Here is a 19,724-nt window from a genome sequence, read left to right as displayed (position 1 = left end):
CCCAAAATCTGCATGTTCTAAATAACAAAGCTTAAAAATACACAAAACAAAATGAGCAGAAAATTTTTAATAATACATTTTTATTTTATAAAGAAAGGTTTTAGACCAATGAGCTAGGAAAAACTAGAAAAAGAAAGCTGATTAATTCCCAGCTAAATAGAAGTGAGAAAATAATAAAGACCAGAAATTAAATCAATAACAGAAAATGGACAAAAATGTAAGAAAAGCACTCAAGACAAAAGTATATTATTTAAAAAGATTAACAAAACTGATAAACATCTTGCAAAATTGACCCTTAAACAAAGCCCAAAACTATATTAGAAATAAGAAGGGTCATTACTACAGATCCTATAGACATTAGTATTATAATAAGGAAATATTAATAACAACAGATATATTTTACAAATTAGAGGAAAAGGACAAATTCCTTGAAAAATGCAAATTAACAAAAACTGACAGAGAAGAACTTGGTGATCTTAAGAATCCTTATTTGTTAAGGAAATTAACAGAGTATCAAAAATCTTCCTATTAAAAACAAAACCATGCCCAGATGGCTTCTTAGTAAATACTATCAAATTTAAGGAAGAAATAATATCAATCTTATAAAAACTCCTTGAGAAAATATAGGGGAAGGGACCACTTTCCTATTCATGCTCTGAGGACAGCATAACCCTTATACCAAAACCTAACAAGGACATCTCAAAGGAAAGAAAATGATATTCTTTACAAGCATACACAAAATTCCTTATACAAACATTACCAATTTATATCCAATAATATAAAGGTATTACAATACATTATGGCCAAGGATTTCAAAGAATGTAAATCAGGCTCAACATTTGAAAAGTAATCAATGTAACTCATTCCATTAATATAATGAAGAAATCTCATATAATCAGCTAAATAGAGGCAAAAATTAAGTCAAAATCCAACATCCATGTTAAAAACATTCAGCTAACTAAGAGTATAGGGGAACTTCCCTAGTCTAATAAGTCACCCACAAAAATCCTACAGTGAATGTTCACACTTAATGAGAAATACTGAATGCTTTTCCTCTAAAATCAGGAACAAAATAAGAATGTTCACTCTCACCATTGCTATTCAATATTGTAATGGAGACTTTAGCCAGTCTAACAAGACAAGAAAAAGGATTTTTAAAAGGTACAAATATTGGCAAGGAAGGAGTAAGACTCTCCTCATGTACATGTGATATGATTATATATAGAGAAAATATATTAGATCTAATAAGTGAATTTAGTGAGAATAAAGAGGTCAATATAAAAAATTCAATTACATCTCCATATAACATTAAGAAACAGTAATTAAATTTTAAAAGCAATTCCATTTGAATAAATTTAGTAAAAATGTGAAAGATATCTATACTGTAAATTATAAAACATGCTAAGAAAAATTAAATTCCTATATAAATAGAGAGATAAACCATCTTCTTGGATTTGAAAGACCCAGCACTGCCTGAATTGCTTAAGAGATTCCATGCAATCACAGATAAATACAATCAGACTTTTTGTTTAAACACACACACACACACACACACAACCTGAAAATCAAGTCCAAAATTGTATATGGAAATGCAAAGTGCCCAGACAAGTCAAAACAGCCAAGACAATTTTGAAAAAGAACAGACTTAGATGACTCATACAACTTGATTTTTTTTTGGTAACACTTTTGAGATACTAAACATATCTCAGGATAGAGTAACCAGAACTCTCATGCACTGCTCAAATGAGTATAAAATGGTACTACCTCTCTGAAAAATGGCAGTTTCTATAAAGTTGGACATACACATATCTAATTACCCAGCAAATCCTCTCTAGGTATTTACCCTAAGAAAAATGAAAGACTTGTACAAGAGTATTCATTGCGTCTTATTCCTAGCAGCTAAAAAACTAGACACAACCCAAATGTTCAGCCCTGGGAAAATGGACTTAAAAATTGTGGTTTATTCATTTAATGTTACAACTCAGCACTAAAAATTAACAAACTACCAACAACACTGAGGAACATGAAGACATTAATTATGCTGAACAAAATAAATTAGACACACAAAAAATACATACTCATACTATATGTTGCCATTTACATGAAGTTCAAGACCTGACAAAACTAAGCTTTGGGGATAAAGTTCAGAAAGGTGGTTGTGAGTGGTGGGGCTGTGGTGGTGAGGTGAGGGGCAACTGCAAAGAGGGAAGTATTTTCTATTTGGTTGGAGTGTTCATTACACAAGGGTATATGTTTGTCATTGAACTATACCCTAAAATCTGTACATTGTTTCATATGCTAATTAAATCTCTAAAAGCATTCAAAAATATTTTAAGTAAGATATTGGATGTGAGGGATTCACATCTTCTTCTGGGTGGCTGGGATTGACTGATGTTAGCGTTACCAGAAGTTCAGTCTGTAGGACTTGTTGTTTGAGAAGCCCGGAATCCCAGTGCAGAAGTGTGGCCAGGCCTGCAGGAGCCAGGCAGCCACACAAGCCAGCAGCACACCAGACTGGCAGGGCTTCTCGATTACCTTACTTTTAGAAATCCCAGCACCAGTCTAGCCATTTGTGCAGTAAATTTCAAACACACACTGATTCTAAATTACTCAGAAGTGAATACTCTAAGAAGCAGGATTGCATAAGGACGAGAGAACACAGGATAAAGGTCCAAAGTCTGGAGTTATAGTCCCAGTACGTCTACTCCCAGACCCTGTGATCTTAGGCAAATCCTCCAATTTTCTGACCTTTAGAAGGTGGTGATGACACACAGCTGCCTAGACAACCTCCCAGGGCTTTGAGGAGGAATAACTGAGAGGCATAGATGGAAGCCTGCTATAAAATGCAAAACTCCATGTAAATTTATAGTATGATTACTATGTTATTCAATAGCCTGACTCTTACCTCCCTACCCGCATATGCATACACCTTGACCTATTTTTGAAAACTTTAAATTAGAAACTTTATCAGAGGTAGAGCACTCTTAACAGCCAAGAGTGTTGTTCTGTTTCTTTCAGAAACTGTGGAGAAATGTTGGTTTGAGGCTTCTCTCACCTGGATATACAGATAATCAAGAGTCAGACATCACTTTTAACCTGAGCATTAGACTTCAAACACAGACTCTTTCCTACTCCCAGCTAGAAGATGAAGCCCCTGCTTGCCTCTCCCCTCTCACTCCTTACTGATGCCAGGCAGGAGCTCACACTCATCTTCAGAGAGAAAACCCTGAGAGCCATCTCACCTGCTGGCGAAGGTCAAGGCCAAGGCTGTGGCCAGGTGAGGCATCAGCCGAAGCGTCTGTGTTTGGTGCTCAATGATCTTGACTTCTTCCTTGGCTTTAGGACCAAACTGCCTCCGGCTAGAGAGAATCAAGCAGACACAATTTTTACCAAAATTCAATAGGCAACTTCATTTCCTGAGCTAAACATGTCAAGCAACCATTTTGCCTTTCAAATGCTTCAGAATAAGGAATGCCCAAGTCTCCTAAAATGTGATTAAGATAATTAGATATCAAAAGTTTCTTAGGACAATCCAACAAAAAAGCTTTTCAGCTCTTCTGGAAATTTATTTTCCCACCATGGAATATTTTTAAAGCATCCTATCTATTTAATTAATACACAGAATAATTTTTATGCCTTAACATTTACATGGCATTTTATAGTTCCAAGTGCCCTGTGATCATTAATTATTCAGCTTTACGAAGTTTGTGACATAATTAATAGGACAAGCGCAATATCCTAGAACATATTTCAAAAGGACATTCTCAACAAGGAGGCAAAGCTAACCCCAGTGCTCCTGTCAGATTCATGGGCAGGCCATTACTTTCAGCCCACCTAAATCTCCCCTGCAGTTCCACACAGAAGGGCGTTCACATCCTGCCGTAAATCCTGTGCTCTGTGAGCAGCTGCTGCATTTCGCAGTGGCATCAGTGGCATCGGGGCGGATGGTAACCTTCCTCAGTGTGGTTCCTGAAGTGGCCTGGGATTATCCCCATAGGCAACACCCGGGGACTAATCTTACAGAATCCCTCGGCAGCAGATTGCAAAGAGCCTGGCCTTTTGGAAGTCACCTCCTCCCGAGCCCTGTGATGCTTCCCAGCCCTGGGCCTGGCAGATCCTATTTTTGAACACCTGTGACCTTCATATTGATTTCTGAAAGACCATCTCACAGACACACACATGCATGCACACACACGTGCACACAGGGTACTATATTATCTAACAAGCAGAGCAACCTCCTGCTTCAGACACCAGTGAAGGGAGGATATCTATCCATCACAAGGAGAAAAGGGAAACAGAAATTTAAAAACTTTTTTATATTTGATAGACCTTCTTAAACATAATTTGATGCTTTAATATGGTCTTTATTTGTTCTTAAAAGAAGGACACCATGATCTTCTTCGTGCATACTATGTCTAGAATTCATAACCTGTCCCTGTTGTGTGGGTGGGAGGTGGTAAGGACACACATGACCAGAGGGACACACAGGGGGTGGCTTTTGAGCTTCCCCAGGCACAGTCTAACCATCCTACCGTTGGTTGTCTGAGGATCACTACCCAAGTCTGCCCTCTGTCTGCACCAGTGTACACTGACAACAGTGGGGCATGGCATCAAATGAGGCCTGACAACCTGAAGGGAAACTTCTCAGCTTTTGCTGGAGCACTGCGAAACAGTAAGAAAAAATCACAGATCCAATAGTGGCATCATCATAATGTCAGGTCAATTTAAATTCCATTTGTCCTTGTTCTCTTAACTTCCATTTTTCAGTGCTATGATTATACTGTAGCTTTTTCTATGGTCGCTGCGGCTGAAATTTTGTGTACCAAAGGCATTCACTGACACATGAGACTCACTCCTCTGGGGCACATCTTCGCACCTGCTCTGTGTCAGCACCACTTTAGGTGCTGGGCATCCACCAGGGTGAAGAAGGCTGAGGCCCAGCTGTTGAGCTCACAGCTCTAGACACAGAGAGAACTAGACCAGGTGATGTGGGCAGGAGAGCCTTGCATGTAACCCCACCCCCATCTCACTCTGTCAATCACCAGTATTTCCTTTTTCTTTTTTTTAAGATAGATTTATTTATTTATTTATTTATTTATTTATTTATTTATTTAGAGCGAGAGAGAGAGAGGCATAGACACAGGCAGAGGGAGAAGCAGGTCCCATGCAGGGAGCCTGACGTGAGACTCGATCCCGTATCTCCAGGATCACGCCCTGGGCTGAAGGCGGCGCTAAACCGCTGCGCCACCGGGGCTGCCCATCAGTATTTCCTAATGTGCTGCTAGAGGGAACTTTATCCACACAGCACCAGGAAAAGAAGCCCCTGATCATTACACCTTTTAGCTTTTGTTTTGCTAAAAAATAATTACAACAGCAATGCCACTTTAGAAAGCATCCCATCAAATTATGTTTTTGTGTGTGAAGTGTTTGTCTTGGCCCCACACACAGTAAGAATGAATGCATGGATGGATGGATGGATGGATGGATGGGCGGATTTTGCCAATAAGGAAATGGAGATGAAGCACAATGCAATAGCTCTCTCAAGACCTCAGGGAAGGTCTTCGGATGGGATGCCAGGTCTGACCCCTGACCTGGTATGGCTTACTTTCCTAATTCAGGTACACCTTATAACCGTCACATTTCCCCTTTGATTCTCACAATTCAATTAGGAGGCCAGGTGCAGAGCAGAAAGAGGCCACCAGGAGCCCATGTGGCAGGGCTCAGACCTTTTTTTTGTGTTGTTAGGGAGGAAAGAGTTTCGCTGGTGAGCTGCCGCAGACTTACCAGGCAATTTCACAAAACTCAGGAGATTACACAAGACTCTGACTTCCCAGGTTTTCTCAAAAACTAGGAAGATCTGGTAAATCTGGACTCCATTCCCTTGATCTGATCCACTGGAGCTCAGAGCTTGCTGACTCCTCCATTTAGGACATGGCTGTTCCCCAGGGTCCCCTGAGCCCTTTCTGCTGGCTGACATTACCTGCAGGCCTGGGAGGCACTGAGTCTTCAAGCCCTGCCACAGGGGATTTCTCTTTTTCACCCACAATACATTTACATCAGCATCCTAATCTGTTAATTAAGTTCTGGGATTATGATATACGGCCAGGCGTAGGCATTCTCTATGAGTCTATGAATTCATTAACAGAACCAGGGGGCAAAACAGAACAGGTCTGGCCAGCTCATACAGCATGAAATCCAAATGTTTCAGCTTGGCATTCAAAAGCCTACTTTGGCCTAACTTGAGTGTCCCAACTGTTTTTTCTGCTAAGGCCCTTCAGACACTTCCCATCCTGGGCCTCTGTCCAGGCAAGGCTCTCAGCCAACCTCACTCGGCTGCCACACATTGTATTTTTGGTGGCTTAGCCAAATACCCTCCCCTCCCACTGACACTTTCTCCCATTCGTGCCATGCCTCTTCAAAAACCAAACCAAGCCAATCAAAGGAGGGAGCTACTTCTCCTTGGAATGCCCTGAGCATTTCACCCGTTATTCCTCCCCCGTAGAAGCACTTCTATCTTTCATGCCAGCACAGGGTGCACCTGTACTGACCACATGTTTTGATGCATTGCCACCTGGAGCCGTCTTTCCTGACCCTTGAGGGACTGGCCTTCCCAGGGCTAGCCAATGCCTTCAGAGAGCAAAGAACTACTCTGCCTGTCAATCTTTCACATGCAAGCTAACCAGTCCAGAGCCCACAACCCTAACCTTTACCAGACTTTTTTAAAGTGGGTACTGTCCCCCAGGGCCAGGTACCAGACAACAAAGCCCCAATGCCCCATAACCCTCTGTAATTATTCATACTAGACAATCTTAAACCTGCTTAGCCAGCTGGTCCTTCCTCCCCCATTCCTTCTCACAGAAACCACAATAAACCATGTTTCCCCCTTGTTCCCATTGCCTCTTGACCATCCCTGGTGCTTCCCATATGTTTTTGAATGCCATGGAATACCCCCTCCTCCTGGGAACTGCAACAAGCTATCTTTTCAATGGCGGTTGTCCCCTGATCTGTTGGTCTCACCATACCTGAACAAAACCTATGAGGCCAGCCTGTTCTGTGTTGATGTACCCAAGGCTGGCTGGGTAGGAGTACTCAGGAAAAAGAAAGCAAGGTGACAGATAGAATGTCCCACCATCTCAGCAGTTCCATACCCAGTTCCTTCACCCACCCACCCCTCCATGTCTCCTTGGAATATTTACTTGTTACTAGATGTCCCAAGAAAAGGTCAACGGTCAGACACTGAAGTGCTGAGTGGGAGCTACCAGGCAGTTAGCACAGGGCTGGAAGAAGAATTTCAGATGAGGAATCCACCTTGCCTTTATGCTCAGCAGCCCATCCCACCCCTGGTTTGTCTTGTTTTGTTGTGTTTTTTTTGTTTGTTTGTTTGTTTGTTTGTTTTTGCCAGGGATTAGAAGAAATAAGTGGGCAGAAAGCACACAGCACCCGCCCGCCTTCCCTCCCTCCCTCTGGCCCCAGACAGTGACAGTCCCCAAAGGTTTGAGCTGAGGGTTCCTGCTGGTCTCTCACCCATCAGGTGCATTCTTTGGCTTCCCCAGGACAAAAATGATACTAAAGTCTAGTGACCCTTCTGTCCAGAGGTGCAGCCAGAGGTCATCCCTATGACTGCCACTATCAGCCTCCGAATTGGCAGCCTGGCTCCAACACAAGCAGCAGAGACAGGGGGCCCCAAGTCTCTGTGTCTGAGAGGGTGTGGCCAATGCAGGCACCCTGCCCTGCCACTGTGTGGTCACCCACCTATTTACTCCTGGACTCAGCAACTGCACTGCGGGTCATGATGGTCCAGGCCCAACTTCTGGTTGCCAGCGTCCTGGCAGGCTGCCCTGAACACAGCTCACAGGGCTGTAATCCCTGCAGCTGGCCAGCAATTACTGGCTGCCAGACCTTTTTACTGCTCCAGTTTATGATCTATATGGGCACAATATTCTTCCTGTCTTTCCTCTGCTAGGTTACTATTTTTCTTTAAAAACACATGTAAAGGCTATATTTTTCTCTGTGATCATGATTTTTATTTCAGTGCCGAAAAAACCTCAAAGTCACCAAGCTCAAATTTTTCATGCTCTTTAAAAACAAGAAGTGATGCATGTGCACACAGCAACATCCATGTGAAAATAAAGCCACGGCTCTGAGAATGCTGTGAATGATGCCATTTAAAATTATAGATTTGAAAAGCTATTTCTGGATTCCAGCAACTCATAAGGAATAGAGGAAACATCTATTTTAAGTTGTTTTATTTCATTCCCACTCAATTTTGAACACGGCTGCTTAAAGCAACGTTCATGGAAAGTGACACGGCTATTAATCACCAATGCAGCTACTGCGCGCACAGCCTCTGGGGGAGGCCGAGCTGCCCGCCTTCCCATCTCCCCCTGGTCTCTTCTCCCAAAGGAGGCCAGTGACCTACTAAAAAGATAATTGCTTTGCATGTTTCCTGCTCTGCAGCATCATTGCATCAGTCTATTCTGAATGACATCCAGTCAAATTGGAAGAAGGAGAAGAGCTTTGTGGCTGGGCCTCGCCCTTGACCCTGAGACTTCTTGGCGTAAGCTGGTTCACAGGCATCCCTGCTGCCAGAGAGAGGAAGGACAAAACCTTCCTCCTTTACTGTCAAAGTGCTGACCTCTGCAGACAAAAGCTGAGCAAAATCTGGGCCCAGGCCACACTCCCTGTGGCCACCTTCCCTCATTAATCTCGGCCACAGGCAGGCTTCAAAGGAGCTTGTGAATGCCCCACAGGTGGACCACTCCACCCCATTTCCACTGGCCCCCAACAGAGACCGTCCGACCACTCAGAGAGCCCACAGACCATCTATCCCTGTTTCTCCCTTTCCTGGGATGCTCCTAGACATAGAAACCCACAGGGAAACTATGTTACAAAGCAGGATATTTTAATGCCACAGGTCAGACCCAGCAGATTTGGTTCAGCTATCCAACCAGGATGTAAAAATCTGGCTTCTTATTATCAAGTAATGTCAGCAGACACCCTGACCCCCAACCCCAAGCCAATCTCAACCAACCCCACCCTGGGGTCAAGCTTGGGATCACGGAAGGGTCCCAGCTCCACATAACTCTTGTTATTTATTTATTTATTTATTTATTTATTTATTTATTTATTTATTTATTTATTTATTTATTGGAAAGCTGAGCACTTAATTTGTCCTTGGATTCCGACAAAGCAATCCTGCATTAAAACATCAGGCTCAAGATGCTACATTACCATGTTTTAGCTAGAATTCTTCAAATGGGCATCTTCAAATCTGTGTATAGGCAAGATAGAAGGTGTGTATGTGTAGCATATATGTAAATGTTTTTTTCAACAGTAGCCTTGCTTGTAATTAAATGTGCAAAATTGGCTCAAGGAAGAATTCTCAAAGTACCCTTCTGATCCTGTGGCAATCTCAAATAACTTTTGCACCTTCAAAACACCTTTCTTTCTCCCAATTCTGAACGGTCTCTCAATCCAACCACCACAGAATAGAATAGGTGATCATTAATGGTTTGATGGAGTCCATGACAATGACAAATTTATAAACATGAAAATATTTCAGATATGAAAAGAAATGAGGGTGCTTTTTTGTCAGTGTCAAAAAGTCTATAGAGAGTGCAGAGACAGCCACCCCAAATCCACAAATAGACACTAGAGCCCACAGTTTCTCAGCCAGAGAGTGCAGAAAGAGCTTTTGCTTTTTGCTTTTTTCTTTCCTTTCTCAAAGGTTACACCAAATCAAAACCCCAGAATTATAAAGGCCCTCCTCAACAGGAAACCTGTAGGTCTAAAGTCATGGCCACTGCCAGGTAGGGACTGACATTCTGCTACCCAGGCTACAAAGACTGTCCACCTTGTAAATTAGCATTGGAATAGTAGTGCCAAATGGAGCAGGCTGCAGAACCATAAGGGATTAGGATCAGGCCATTCCCCCCACCAGTGGATGGATGACCCCAGGGGAGATGCCAGAAACCCTTTAGATAAGAGACAACACAAGGCAGAGTAAACCTGCAGTGCCATCCCCATATTTCCATTGAGTGGGCCACTTCTGGCTAACTTTATAATCCAGGATTATAACCATTATACCCTGACCATCCAGTGGAGACCAGGCTTGGGTCACTCTGAATCTGAAGATTGGCCAATTCCAGGTTCTTCTGTGACAGTTCAATGACATAAACAAGAGTAGATCTGACCCAACACACAAAGGTTCAATCTCCTTCAGAATAAACATCAGTGAGCCTGGCTGCCTCTCACTGAATTTGTTCTTATCCACTTCTTGTGCTTCATGCTGCCCATAGGAGACCATCCTGGGACCAAGTCAACATCACATCACCCCAGGCATCAGAGAAGGGGAGGCAGTGACATTGTCTTACTGACAATGATGGTAAGAACTAAGTGAGATGTTGCCCATATGTATTTAGGTCTTACAGGCATAGCAGGTGTCATCATCACAATCACTACCATTTTCCCAAGTCCCTAAAATTATCTTCTCTTCTAGTCATCCTTGTTCTAGAAAACACATTTTAACATTTCCCCCGAAAAAGCACTCTTGTTAACCCAAACAAGGCACCAATGTATTTTGCATCACTTAAATTGTTGTAAAAAAAAGTTATGGGTGAAGGAGAAAGTCTCTTCCACTCAACCTTAAACTAAAAATAATGAAATTGCTGACATAAAAGAAAATAAGCTGTTTACTGATGTTTTGGAAAATTATGTGTGTGTGTGCATATTTGTGTGTGTGTGTGCATTGGAAAGCATATGATGCTTCCTAAAAGCACCTGACACTTATGTACCCCAAAACACCAGCCAATTTTCTTCTTCCCGAATTCCAGGGAAGGACAATAAGATGGACAAAATAGAGCCAGAGAAGTTGGGGTGGGCAGAGCCTTTCAGCACATTATGTTGCCATAGAAGCAGCAGGTTCTTTCTAGAGTCAATCAGCCTACCCTAGAGAGGAATGTGAATGTTATTCAGATGGTTCTCACACAAGGGAAATTAATTTACTTTTCAGAATAACAGCCTCAGTAATATCTATGAGTGACATGGTGGTTAATGTTAGTCGTCAGAACTGTGATTCCTTGAGATTGTTCTTTTAAAAAAATCATATACTAATGAATGCAAAACAAAATTATAATGGCGGGAGACACGGAGCCATAAATTATAGCTGAGACTGCCTGGGGTGGGCTAATAATTTCACTGTTGAATTATTTTCATATTTTAAAAATTTATACATACAGAGAGCAAAAGATAAATCTTCCATCATCAGCACCACTGCAGAGATATTGCAGAACCTCCAGCACCTCAGCTATTAGAGGTGAGGAAGCAGGAGGGCCAACCACTTTGGGAGCCAGCCTTCCTTTCCATCGTATGGCAGCTGCAGGATATATGTGCATCCTGCCTGCATCAACAGCCATCCAGAGCCTACTGTCATCCTGGAGATAGCAAACCAGACCACCAAGTATGTGCAGTGAGAGAAAGAAGACAAATACTGAGCATTAACACTTTCTAGGTAACCCCTTCACGAGGCTGATCATCAGGAGAGGAAAACTAAGTAATGAAATACTCTTTAGGGGCTGGCATCCATTTTGTAATGCTTTAGTCTGGCTTTAGGCTGTTCTTGGCAATGGGACATACCCAAGTAGCTTAAGGGCTGGCTGCTGCCCCTGCTTTCCCTCTCATTCCATAGCCTTAAAGTTAAAGGGTACCCATAGGCTCTTAAAACAACAGCAATCTTTCAATTTACAAACATGGTTTGTCTTTCCATTTATTTAGATCTTAGATTTTTTTCCTCAGCATTTGCAGTTTTCAGCATATAAGTTCTACATCTGTTTAAGTTTGCATCTAAGTATTTTAGTTTTTAAATATTTTATTTATTTATTTTGAGAGAGAGAGCGTGCATGAGCAGGGGGTGGGGCAGAGGGAGAGAGAGAAGCAGACTCCCTGCTGACCAGGGAGCTTGATGCAGGACTCAATCCTAGGACCCTGGGATCATGACCTGAGCCAAAGGCAGACACTTAACCAACTGAGCCACCCAGGCACCTGGTATTTCAATATTTATAAACAATTGTAAATGATATCATATTTCAAATTCTGGTACCCTTGCATTCATTGCTAGTATATAAAAATACAATTGATTTTTGCATCCTGTAACCTTATTTTGTATCCTGTGAACTATTGCTCAATTCTTAGTTCTAGGACTTTTTGTAAATACTTCGAGATTTTTCTATATAAACAATCATATCATCATATACAAACAACTGTATTAGTTACTTCCCAATCTATATGGTTTTTATTTTCTTTTCCCGCCTTATTGCACTGGCTACAACTTCCATTGCTATATTGAATGAGAGTGGTGAGAGTAAATATTCTTGCCTTATTCCCAGCATTAGGGGGAAAGCATTCAGCCTTTCACCATTAAGTATGTGGACTATAAATTATTTTGTAGATGGTCTTTATCAGGTTTAGCACATTTCTTGGTATTTCTATTTGAAAATTTTTGTCAAGAATGTATGTTGAATTTTTCAAATGCTTTTTCTTTACCAATTGATAATGATTGTGAGTTTTCTAGTTTTACTTAACATTTTGTGTTACATGGATTATTAAATATTAAATCAGCATCCTATTCCTGGAATATGGTTAATGTTAGCCATCAGAACTGTGATTCTTTGAGATCATTCTTTTAAAGAAATCCTATACTAATGAATGCAAAACAAAATTACAATGGTAGGAGACGTGAAGCCATAAATTATAGCTGAGACTGCCTCGTGTGGGCAGTCTGATTTTCCCTCTCCTTCTGCCCCTCCTCCTTGCTTATGCTGTCTCTCTCCCTCTCTCAAAATAAATAAATACAATCTTTAAAAAATTGAAATATTTAGGTGCAAACTTAACAAAACACATGTAGAACTTATATGCTTAGGTGCAAACTGCAAAACACTGATGAAAGAAATAAAAGATCTAAATGAAATATTTGGGGGACACCTGGGTGACTTAGTGGTTGAGCATCTGCCTTTAGCTCAAATCGTGATCCTGGGGCCCTGTGATCCAGTCCTGCATCAGGCCCCCTGCAGGGAGCTTTCTTCTTGCTCTACCTATATCTCTGCTTCTCTCTCTCTGTGTCTCTCATGAATAAATAAATAAATAATCTTAAAAAAAGGAATATTTGGTCATGGTATATAGTTCTCTTTATATATTACTAAATTCTATTTCCTAATATTTTGCTAAGGATTCTTGTGTCTATATTCTGAGGAATATTGTTCTATAGTTTCCTTTTTTTATATCCTCTTAATTTGGTTTTGGGATCAGGATATGACTGCTTTTGTAAAATGACTTGGAAAGTGTTTCTTCTTCTTCCATTTTCTAGAAGAGTGGATAGAAATATTGTTAATTCTTCTTTAAATGTTTGGCAGAATTCAATAAAATCAGCTGGCCCAGAGATTTTTTTTAGGAGTTTTAAAATTACTAATTCAATTTCCTTAAAAATTATAGGGTTATTCAAAATGTCTTACATATTGGGTAAAATTTCATGTTTTCTGAAGCATTAATCCCTTTCATCAAAGTTTTCACATTTATGTTTACAGAGTGGTTCCTAGTATTCCCTTATTACCCTTTTGATGTTTTCACTGTGTATAGTAATATCCCATCTCATTCCTAATATTAGTAATTTGTGCTTTCTCTCTTATTCTTTGCTAGAGTTCAATTTTATTGATCTTTTCAAAGAACCAGCTCTTTGCTTCATTGATATTCTCTATTTTTCTGTCTTCAATTTCATTGATTTCTTCTCTTAACTTTATTATTTCATTCCCTCAGCTTCCTTTCAGTTTATTTTGTTCTTTTTCTAGGCTAAAAGGGGTACTTAGATATTAATTTGAGGTGGAGCCTAGATGTTGATTTGAGACTTTTCCCCTTTTCTAATGTATGCATTTAGTGCTATAACTTTCCCTCTCAGAACTGCTTTAAGCTGTGTCACACAAATTTTGATATATTGTATTTTCATTTTTCTCTGGTTCAGTGTATTTTTAAAAATTGGGCTTAAAAGTTACTCTTTTTACTATAGAGAAGTGTGTTGTTTAGTTTGCAAGTTTTTAGAGGTCTTTCCTGTTATCTTTTTGTTACAGATTTTTATTTTGAATACACTGTAGTCAGAAAACACACTCTGCATGACTTCAACATTTAAAAATTGGTTGCAGTTTCTTTTATGGCCACATCTTATATAATCTATCTTGGTAATGTTAGGCACTTGAAAAGAATATGAGCTCTGCTTCTGTTTGGCAAAGTGTTTTATAAATGTTGACTAGATCCTATTGGTTGATAGCACTGCTGAGTTTTTCTACATCTTTGCTGATGTTATGTCTAGTTGTCACATGAATTGTTGAAAGGAGAATTTTGAAATCTCCCACTATAATTGTGGATTAGTTTATTTCTCTTTTCAGTTCTATCAGTTTTTACTTCAGGTATTTTTCAGCCTGTTGCGTTTAACAAACAGATCTAGGATTGCTATATATATTTGATGAATTGACTCTTTTTATCATTATTAAATATCCTTCCATGTCTTTGACATTATTAAATGTCCTGTCTTGTCTTTGACAACTTTCTTTGCTCTCTGAAGTCTACTTTATATGAAATTAATAGAGCCACTCCTGCTTTTCTTTGGTTAATCTTTGCATCATGTATCTTTTTTCATTCTTTTGCACTCAATGTGCATATCTGATTATATGTGAAGTGAGTTTCTTACAGATGACATAGAGTTTGGTCATGTTTTTAATTCTACTTTGCCAAGTTCTGTTTTTTTAACTGAATTATTTAAATCATTTACATTTATTTTGATTATTAGTATGTTAAGGCTTAAGTTTGACTTTCTTATTGTTGTTCCCTCTTTTTCATTTCTGTTTCATTTTTCTTACTTTTCTTTAGATTACTTAAACATTTCTAAAGATTCATTCTTGAGTTATTTGTACAGGGTTTTTTTTTCCCAGATTGGGTAATTTACATTGCTTTATCTCCCAGTTCACCAATTCTTTGTCTCTTCTACTTGCTGTTAAGATCATCTACTGAGTTTTTTACTTAAGTTATTATTTTTTCTGTTCTAAAATTTCCACTTGGTTCTTCTTTATATCTCCTGTTTTTTTGCTTAGACTCTCTTTGTCAATACTTTCTTTTTTTCGTGTTTCAAATGTGTTTATAATTGCTGTTTGAAACATTTTTATGATGGCTACTTTAAAATGTTTTTCAGATTATTCTAACACTTTTGTCATCTTAGTACTGGCATCTATTTGTTACCTTCTGTCATTTGGTTTGAGATCTTCATGATTCTTGGTATGACAAGCAATTTTCACATTATATTGCAAGACTCTGGGTCTTATTTAAACCTTCTGAATTTCTCTGAAATTACTGTGGCAGGGAAGAGTCATTACTTACAAGTGGAGGTATTAGTACAGATTCTCCACCTGGCCTCCACTGACACCCAAGTGATGGAGTGAGCTCTTCTTGTTGTGTAGGGGTGGGAGTTATAGCTTCCCAGGTAGTCTCCACTGACATGACAGTGGGTGGGGTGTCATTATTGCTGAGCAGTAGTGAAAGTTCTAACTTTCCACTCAGCCTCCTCTAACATCAGTACAGTGAGAGGTGGAAAGATGGGTAGAGGTAGATGTCCAGGCTCTCCACATGTTCTCTACTGACAAAACAGGGATAGGACCTGTTTTCCCAGGCAAGAATGAAATTCCCAGCTCTCTGTTTAGCTTTCTCATACCTCCATGGTGGCAGAGTTGGTACAACTCTACGCCCCCTATTTAGCCTTTTTGGCATTTGTGGGGTGGGACCACAGTTCTTTCAGTTGTGTTTGACTAAAGTAGAACAATATTGCCTAAAAGTTTTATCTTGTTAAATGTCCTTTCCTAGTCCTTTGACTCAAGAAAGTAGATTTAGTTGGGTCTTTTATTTTTCTTTTGTTTGTTTGTTATCGTTCATGTTACTGGGTTGTAGGTTTTATCAGTATGCAGTCTGGGATATACGAAGCAAAAAGAAATGAGGGAACTCCCCACTGTGTCATTCCTTGGGTTTCAAGGTCCTAATTGGTCTGCTTTCTTGTCTCCACTTTTCAAGTCTTCGTATGTTTGTTTTATATGAAATGTCCAGGCTTTTCAGTTGTCCTTAGTAGGAATGTTAAAGAAAACTATATCTACTCTATCTACCAAGAAATGTAAAATCCTATTGCAAGTTTCTAAACATGAAATATTTAGATTTGAGTTCCAGTAAGTTTGTCTGTGAAAAGTGTAATAATTGACTGATAACATTAGATTTATTTAGCTTCCATATACATAAAAAAAGACAGAGACAGAGAAAAAAAAGATCATGCATAGATGTTAATAAATAATATAAATGTCATATTTCCTCCAATAAAAAATATCTTAAAGATATTACTGCTAATTTAATAATAATATATCCATAAATAAGGAAATATGACATGGTTAATGCGTGCCAAATTACAGATATATCAATGTCAGAAAAAATAAAATGAAACTATCCCAATCAAGGAATAATTTACATCTTCAATGTGTATTAATATATTTTATTAGTAATATATATGGAGAGTTCTAGATCCTGATTTCTGCTTACCTAGTATTTCACTGTATACAACTTCTCATGTTATTAAATATCCTTGAAGTTACAGTCTTAATGATTATTTCCCTAGGGTAACTAATAGTACTGGATTGAAAAAATGTGAACCTTTTTTAAAACTCCTGTCACATATCATCAACTCATTTTCCAGAAGAATTGTACGAATTTTCATTCTTTCTCCCAACATATAAGCTTGCCCATCTTATACATTTCTTTCAGATCTGAGTATTGCCCTTTCAAAGTCTGCTAAATTATCAAAATAAAAAATTATCTCATTTTAACTTGACTTTCTTTGATTACTAACAATTTAATTAGTTTGTTTACATATTTCCGGCCTATAGTTAGGTGTTCTTCAAATAGTTATAGATCAGGTACCCATTTATATATTTTGATATTAGTGTTTTTCTTATTTATTTACAGAGGCTTTTTATATATTAAGGAAATTAAACTACTGCCAGTCATATTTGTTCATCCATTTTTCTACTGTGCCATGTTTTTAACTTTGTTTTTGAAACATGCACATCTTTAAATTTTTATATAAGCAACTTAATTTGGCAATTTGCTTTGGGTCTTTTTTCTATTTGGAACTTTTTTTAACTACACAAATAAATGAATCACCTTTTCCCTTCATTTATGTTATTTTGTAGTTTATTTCAACATTAGAAATAAGCAGAGGTGAGAGATGCAGGTCTACCCCAGTGGGATACAGGAATAAATCTACCAACATAGTTAACTGTAGCAAGTGCCACTAGGCTGACCCAAGAAGGATCTATGAAGGTGAACTGTTCTTGTTCATATATGCTTAAAATAGCCATTCCTGATCCCAGACAATTCCCTTGATCTTCCTCCTTCCAACTGACTTGGCAGACAAGTCCTTGCTTTAACCTCTCTCCCACTTTATTTTCTAATCTTCCAGGAAATTAATGCAAGGCCTTAGCTTCTCTAAACACAGTCCTTTCCAGGCACCCTTTTTCATCTTTGATTTTAAAATTGAAATAATAGTAAAAACAAACCTTGCTCTTCTGTTGGCAACAAGATATGTGCCTTCAAGGAATATTTATTTAAGGGCAAAAAAATCTCTTTGAGTAGGACTATGTTGTAATAACCACCCCCTCCCCCAGCATAACCTAAATTGTTCATCCTCCACCTAATAGTTTCTACCTCCCCATTTATTGGGCCTCATTTATGTCCAGAATCTGGATTTCAGGTGTAGGATGAACAAATCTGTCATCAATGCCTAGAACATAGCAATGTCCCCTCAGATGGAGTTTTCCAAAGAACCATTGGTTTGTTGCCTGTAACCACAGATAGACCTGCATGGTGCCAATTATATATGCAGGTTCCCCAGGACCTCACTTCAGGACACTCTTCCTTCATCACCCAGGTGTCTCTTCTACACTTTGCCCAGAAATATCTGCCTAATGTGTTACCTGGCTCTAATCCTCTCCTGGGCATTCCCAAAGGACAGTGCCATCATCCAGGTTCTGACAAGCTTATCTCATTTCTTTGTACTGATGTATCCTTGCACATAATTGAAATTAAAAAGAAAATAACCTGACAGTTGTTTTCTTTATAAAGAAAGATATCCAAAATTAACAATTTATTATACCTGTGAAAAAAATAATTCATCTGCTTTGCAGGGAAACTAACTGCCTAGAAATAAACTTCCACAAGGTCATTTGAATTTTTATGTATGATCTTAAGATACTGGAAATTATCCAAATCATGTGATGCCAAAGAATGCAATACAAGGAGATGGTTGGGGTGAATATGTTTCAAAGAGCTTCAGGGAGGCTAGTGGAGGCTGGACAACAGAGATCCTGCCAGAAGTCAAGAGGTCAGGGTTCTTGTACCACTTCTGTCAAGACTGAACCTGAGATAACAGCACACTTATAAACTTTGCTCAAAAAAGGAAACTCAATTTTCATCCCTAGCTTTCACTCCACTACTTTTGCTGACCTGCCTACAATGGTACTGATATCCAAACGCTTTTCATTTAGTCAATAAAAATTAATAAAACAACATTTCAATAGTCTCTGGAAATTATCCTATTGGTATTAAGCAAATGGAGAAACATCTATTCAAGAAAATCTAAACTTAAATCTCATTTGAGCCTCAACCCACCCACATCCACCTCATCTCTCACCCCCCAATAGTGATGGAAGCTGTACTCTGGGCAGGTGCAGCCAAGAAGATGGGGAATCCTCGCTCCTTAGCTTTCAGTTTAGGGCTATGACTTCATACAGGCAGTGGCATCTCTTATTCGCTTCACCCTTTTACCTCCAGCTTCATATCTGGAAGCTCTATTCCAGAAGGTACAGCTAAGAGGACTGAGGTTCCCTCCCCCCACTTGGCCCCCATTCACAGGACAGAAGCTCTACTCCAGAAACCACGTCAAAATACTGGATTTTGAACATCTCTGTCCCAGCTTACTTCTTAAGGGAAGATCTCATGCCAAGAAGGATAAACTGAGAAGATGAGGGGCTACCGTCTTTGTACAGAGTGCTGCTTGCAGGGGTGTCACTTTGGGAAAAGCAAGTCATTGTCCCACCTCCAGCTCTGATGCAGTGGTACAGAGCTTCTGACCAGAAAGAGAAGCAGGTCATAAGAACAGAGAGCTCTGCGGATTTGCCTGAGGAGTCTAACTTTATTTGGAACAAAGCATGGAGAAGATCATGCCTGTAAGTGTTATTTTAAACAATGAAGATCTTAGAAGTGAGAAACTAAGAGTTGCTATTAGTTCTTAATTCTGTTTGCAACAAACTAAAACATGATAAGCTCAGCAAGATGGCAGATCAGCAGAAGGTCAACAGAAAGAATCAGGGAAATGGATAGCTAAGAAGAATGCCCTATGTAGAACAGCCTCAAAACTGGTGACACTCTGTCTCTACAAAGGAGCCCAACTTTAACTAGAACAGACTGTGATATGAAATATGTCCCAGGACATTACTGAAAACAGTGTAGCAATCAGCTGGTGATTAGTTGGGGCTAATAATTGTTGATCATTATTAGTAGATCATCCAAAAGCTGATGGGGGAGATGAGGAGAGGATACAGTTAAATAGAGCTCAGCTAAAGCCACAGTCATCCAAGGCATTCAGGGAGACAGTC

General features: G+C 39.4%; 1 protein-coding gene across 1 annotated transcript in view; it reads right to left on the bottom strand.

The window, feature by feature from the left end:
• Positions 1–19,724, bottom strand: part of ACOXL (acyl-CoA oxidase like) — a 351,472-nt gene that overhangs the window by 192,566 nt on the left and 139,182 nt on the right. Inside the window, exon 11 of the mRNA XM_055327355.1 lies at positions 3,243–3,359. Within this exon, the coding sequence (XP_055183330.1) occupies positions 3,243–3,359 (117 nt within the window). The remainder of the gene's footprint in view (positions 1–3,242; positions 3,360–19,724) is intronic.

The sequence above is a fragment of the Nyctereutes procyonoides genome, unplaced genomic scaffold (genome assembly GCF_905146905.1).
Source record: "Nyctereutes procyonoides isolate TBG_1078 unplaced genomic scaffold, NYPRO_anot_genome, whole genome shotgun sequence".
NCBI lineage: Eukaryota > Metazoa > Chordata > Mammalia > Carnivora > Canidae > Nyctereutes > Nyctereutes procyonoides.
The sequence above is the reverse complement of the archived record's forward strand: the minus strand, read 5'-3'. Positions and strand labels throughout refer to the sequence as shown.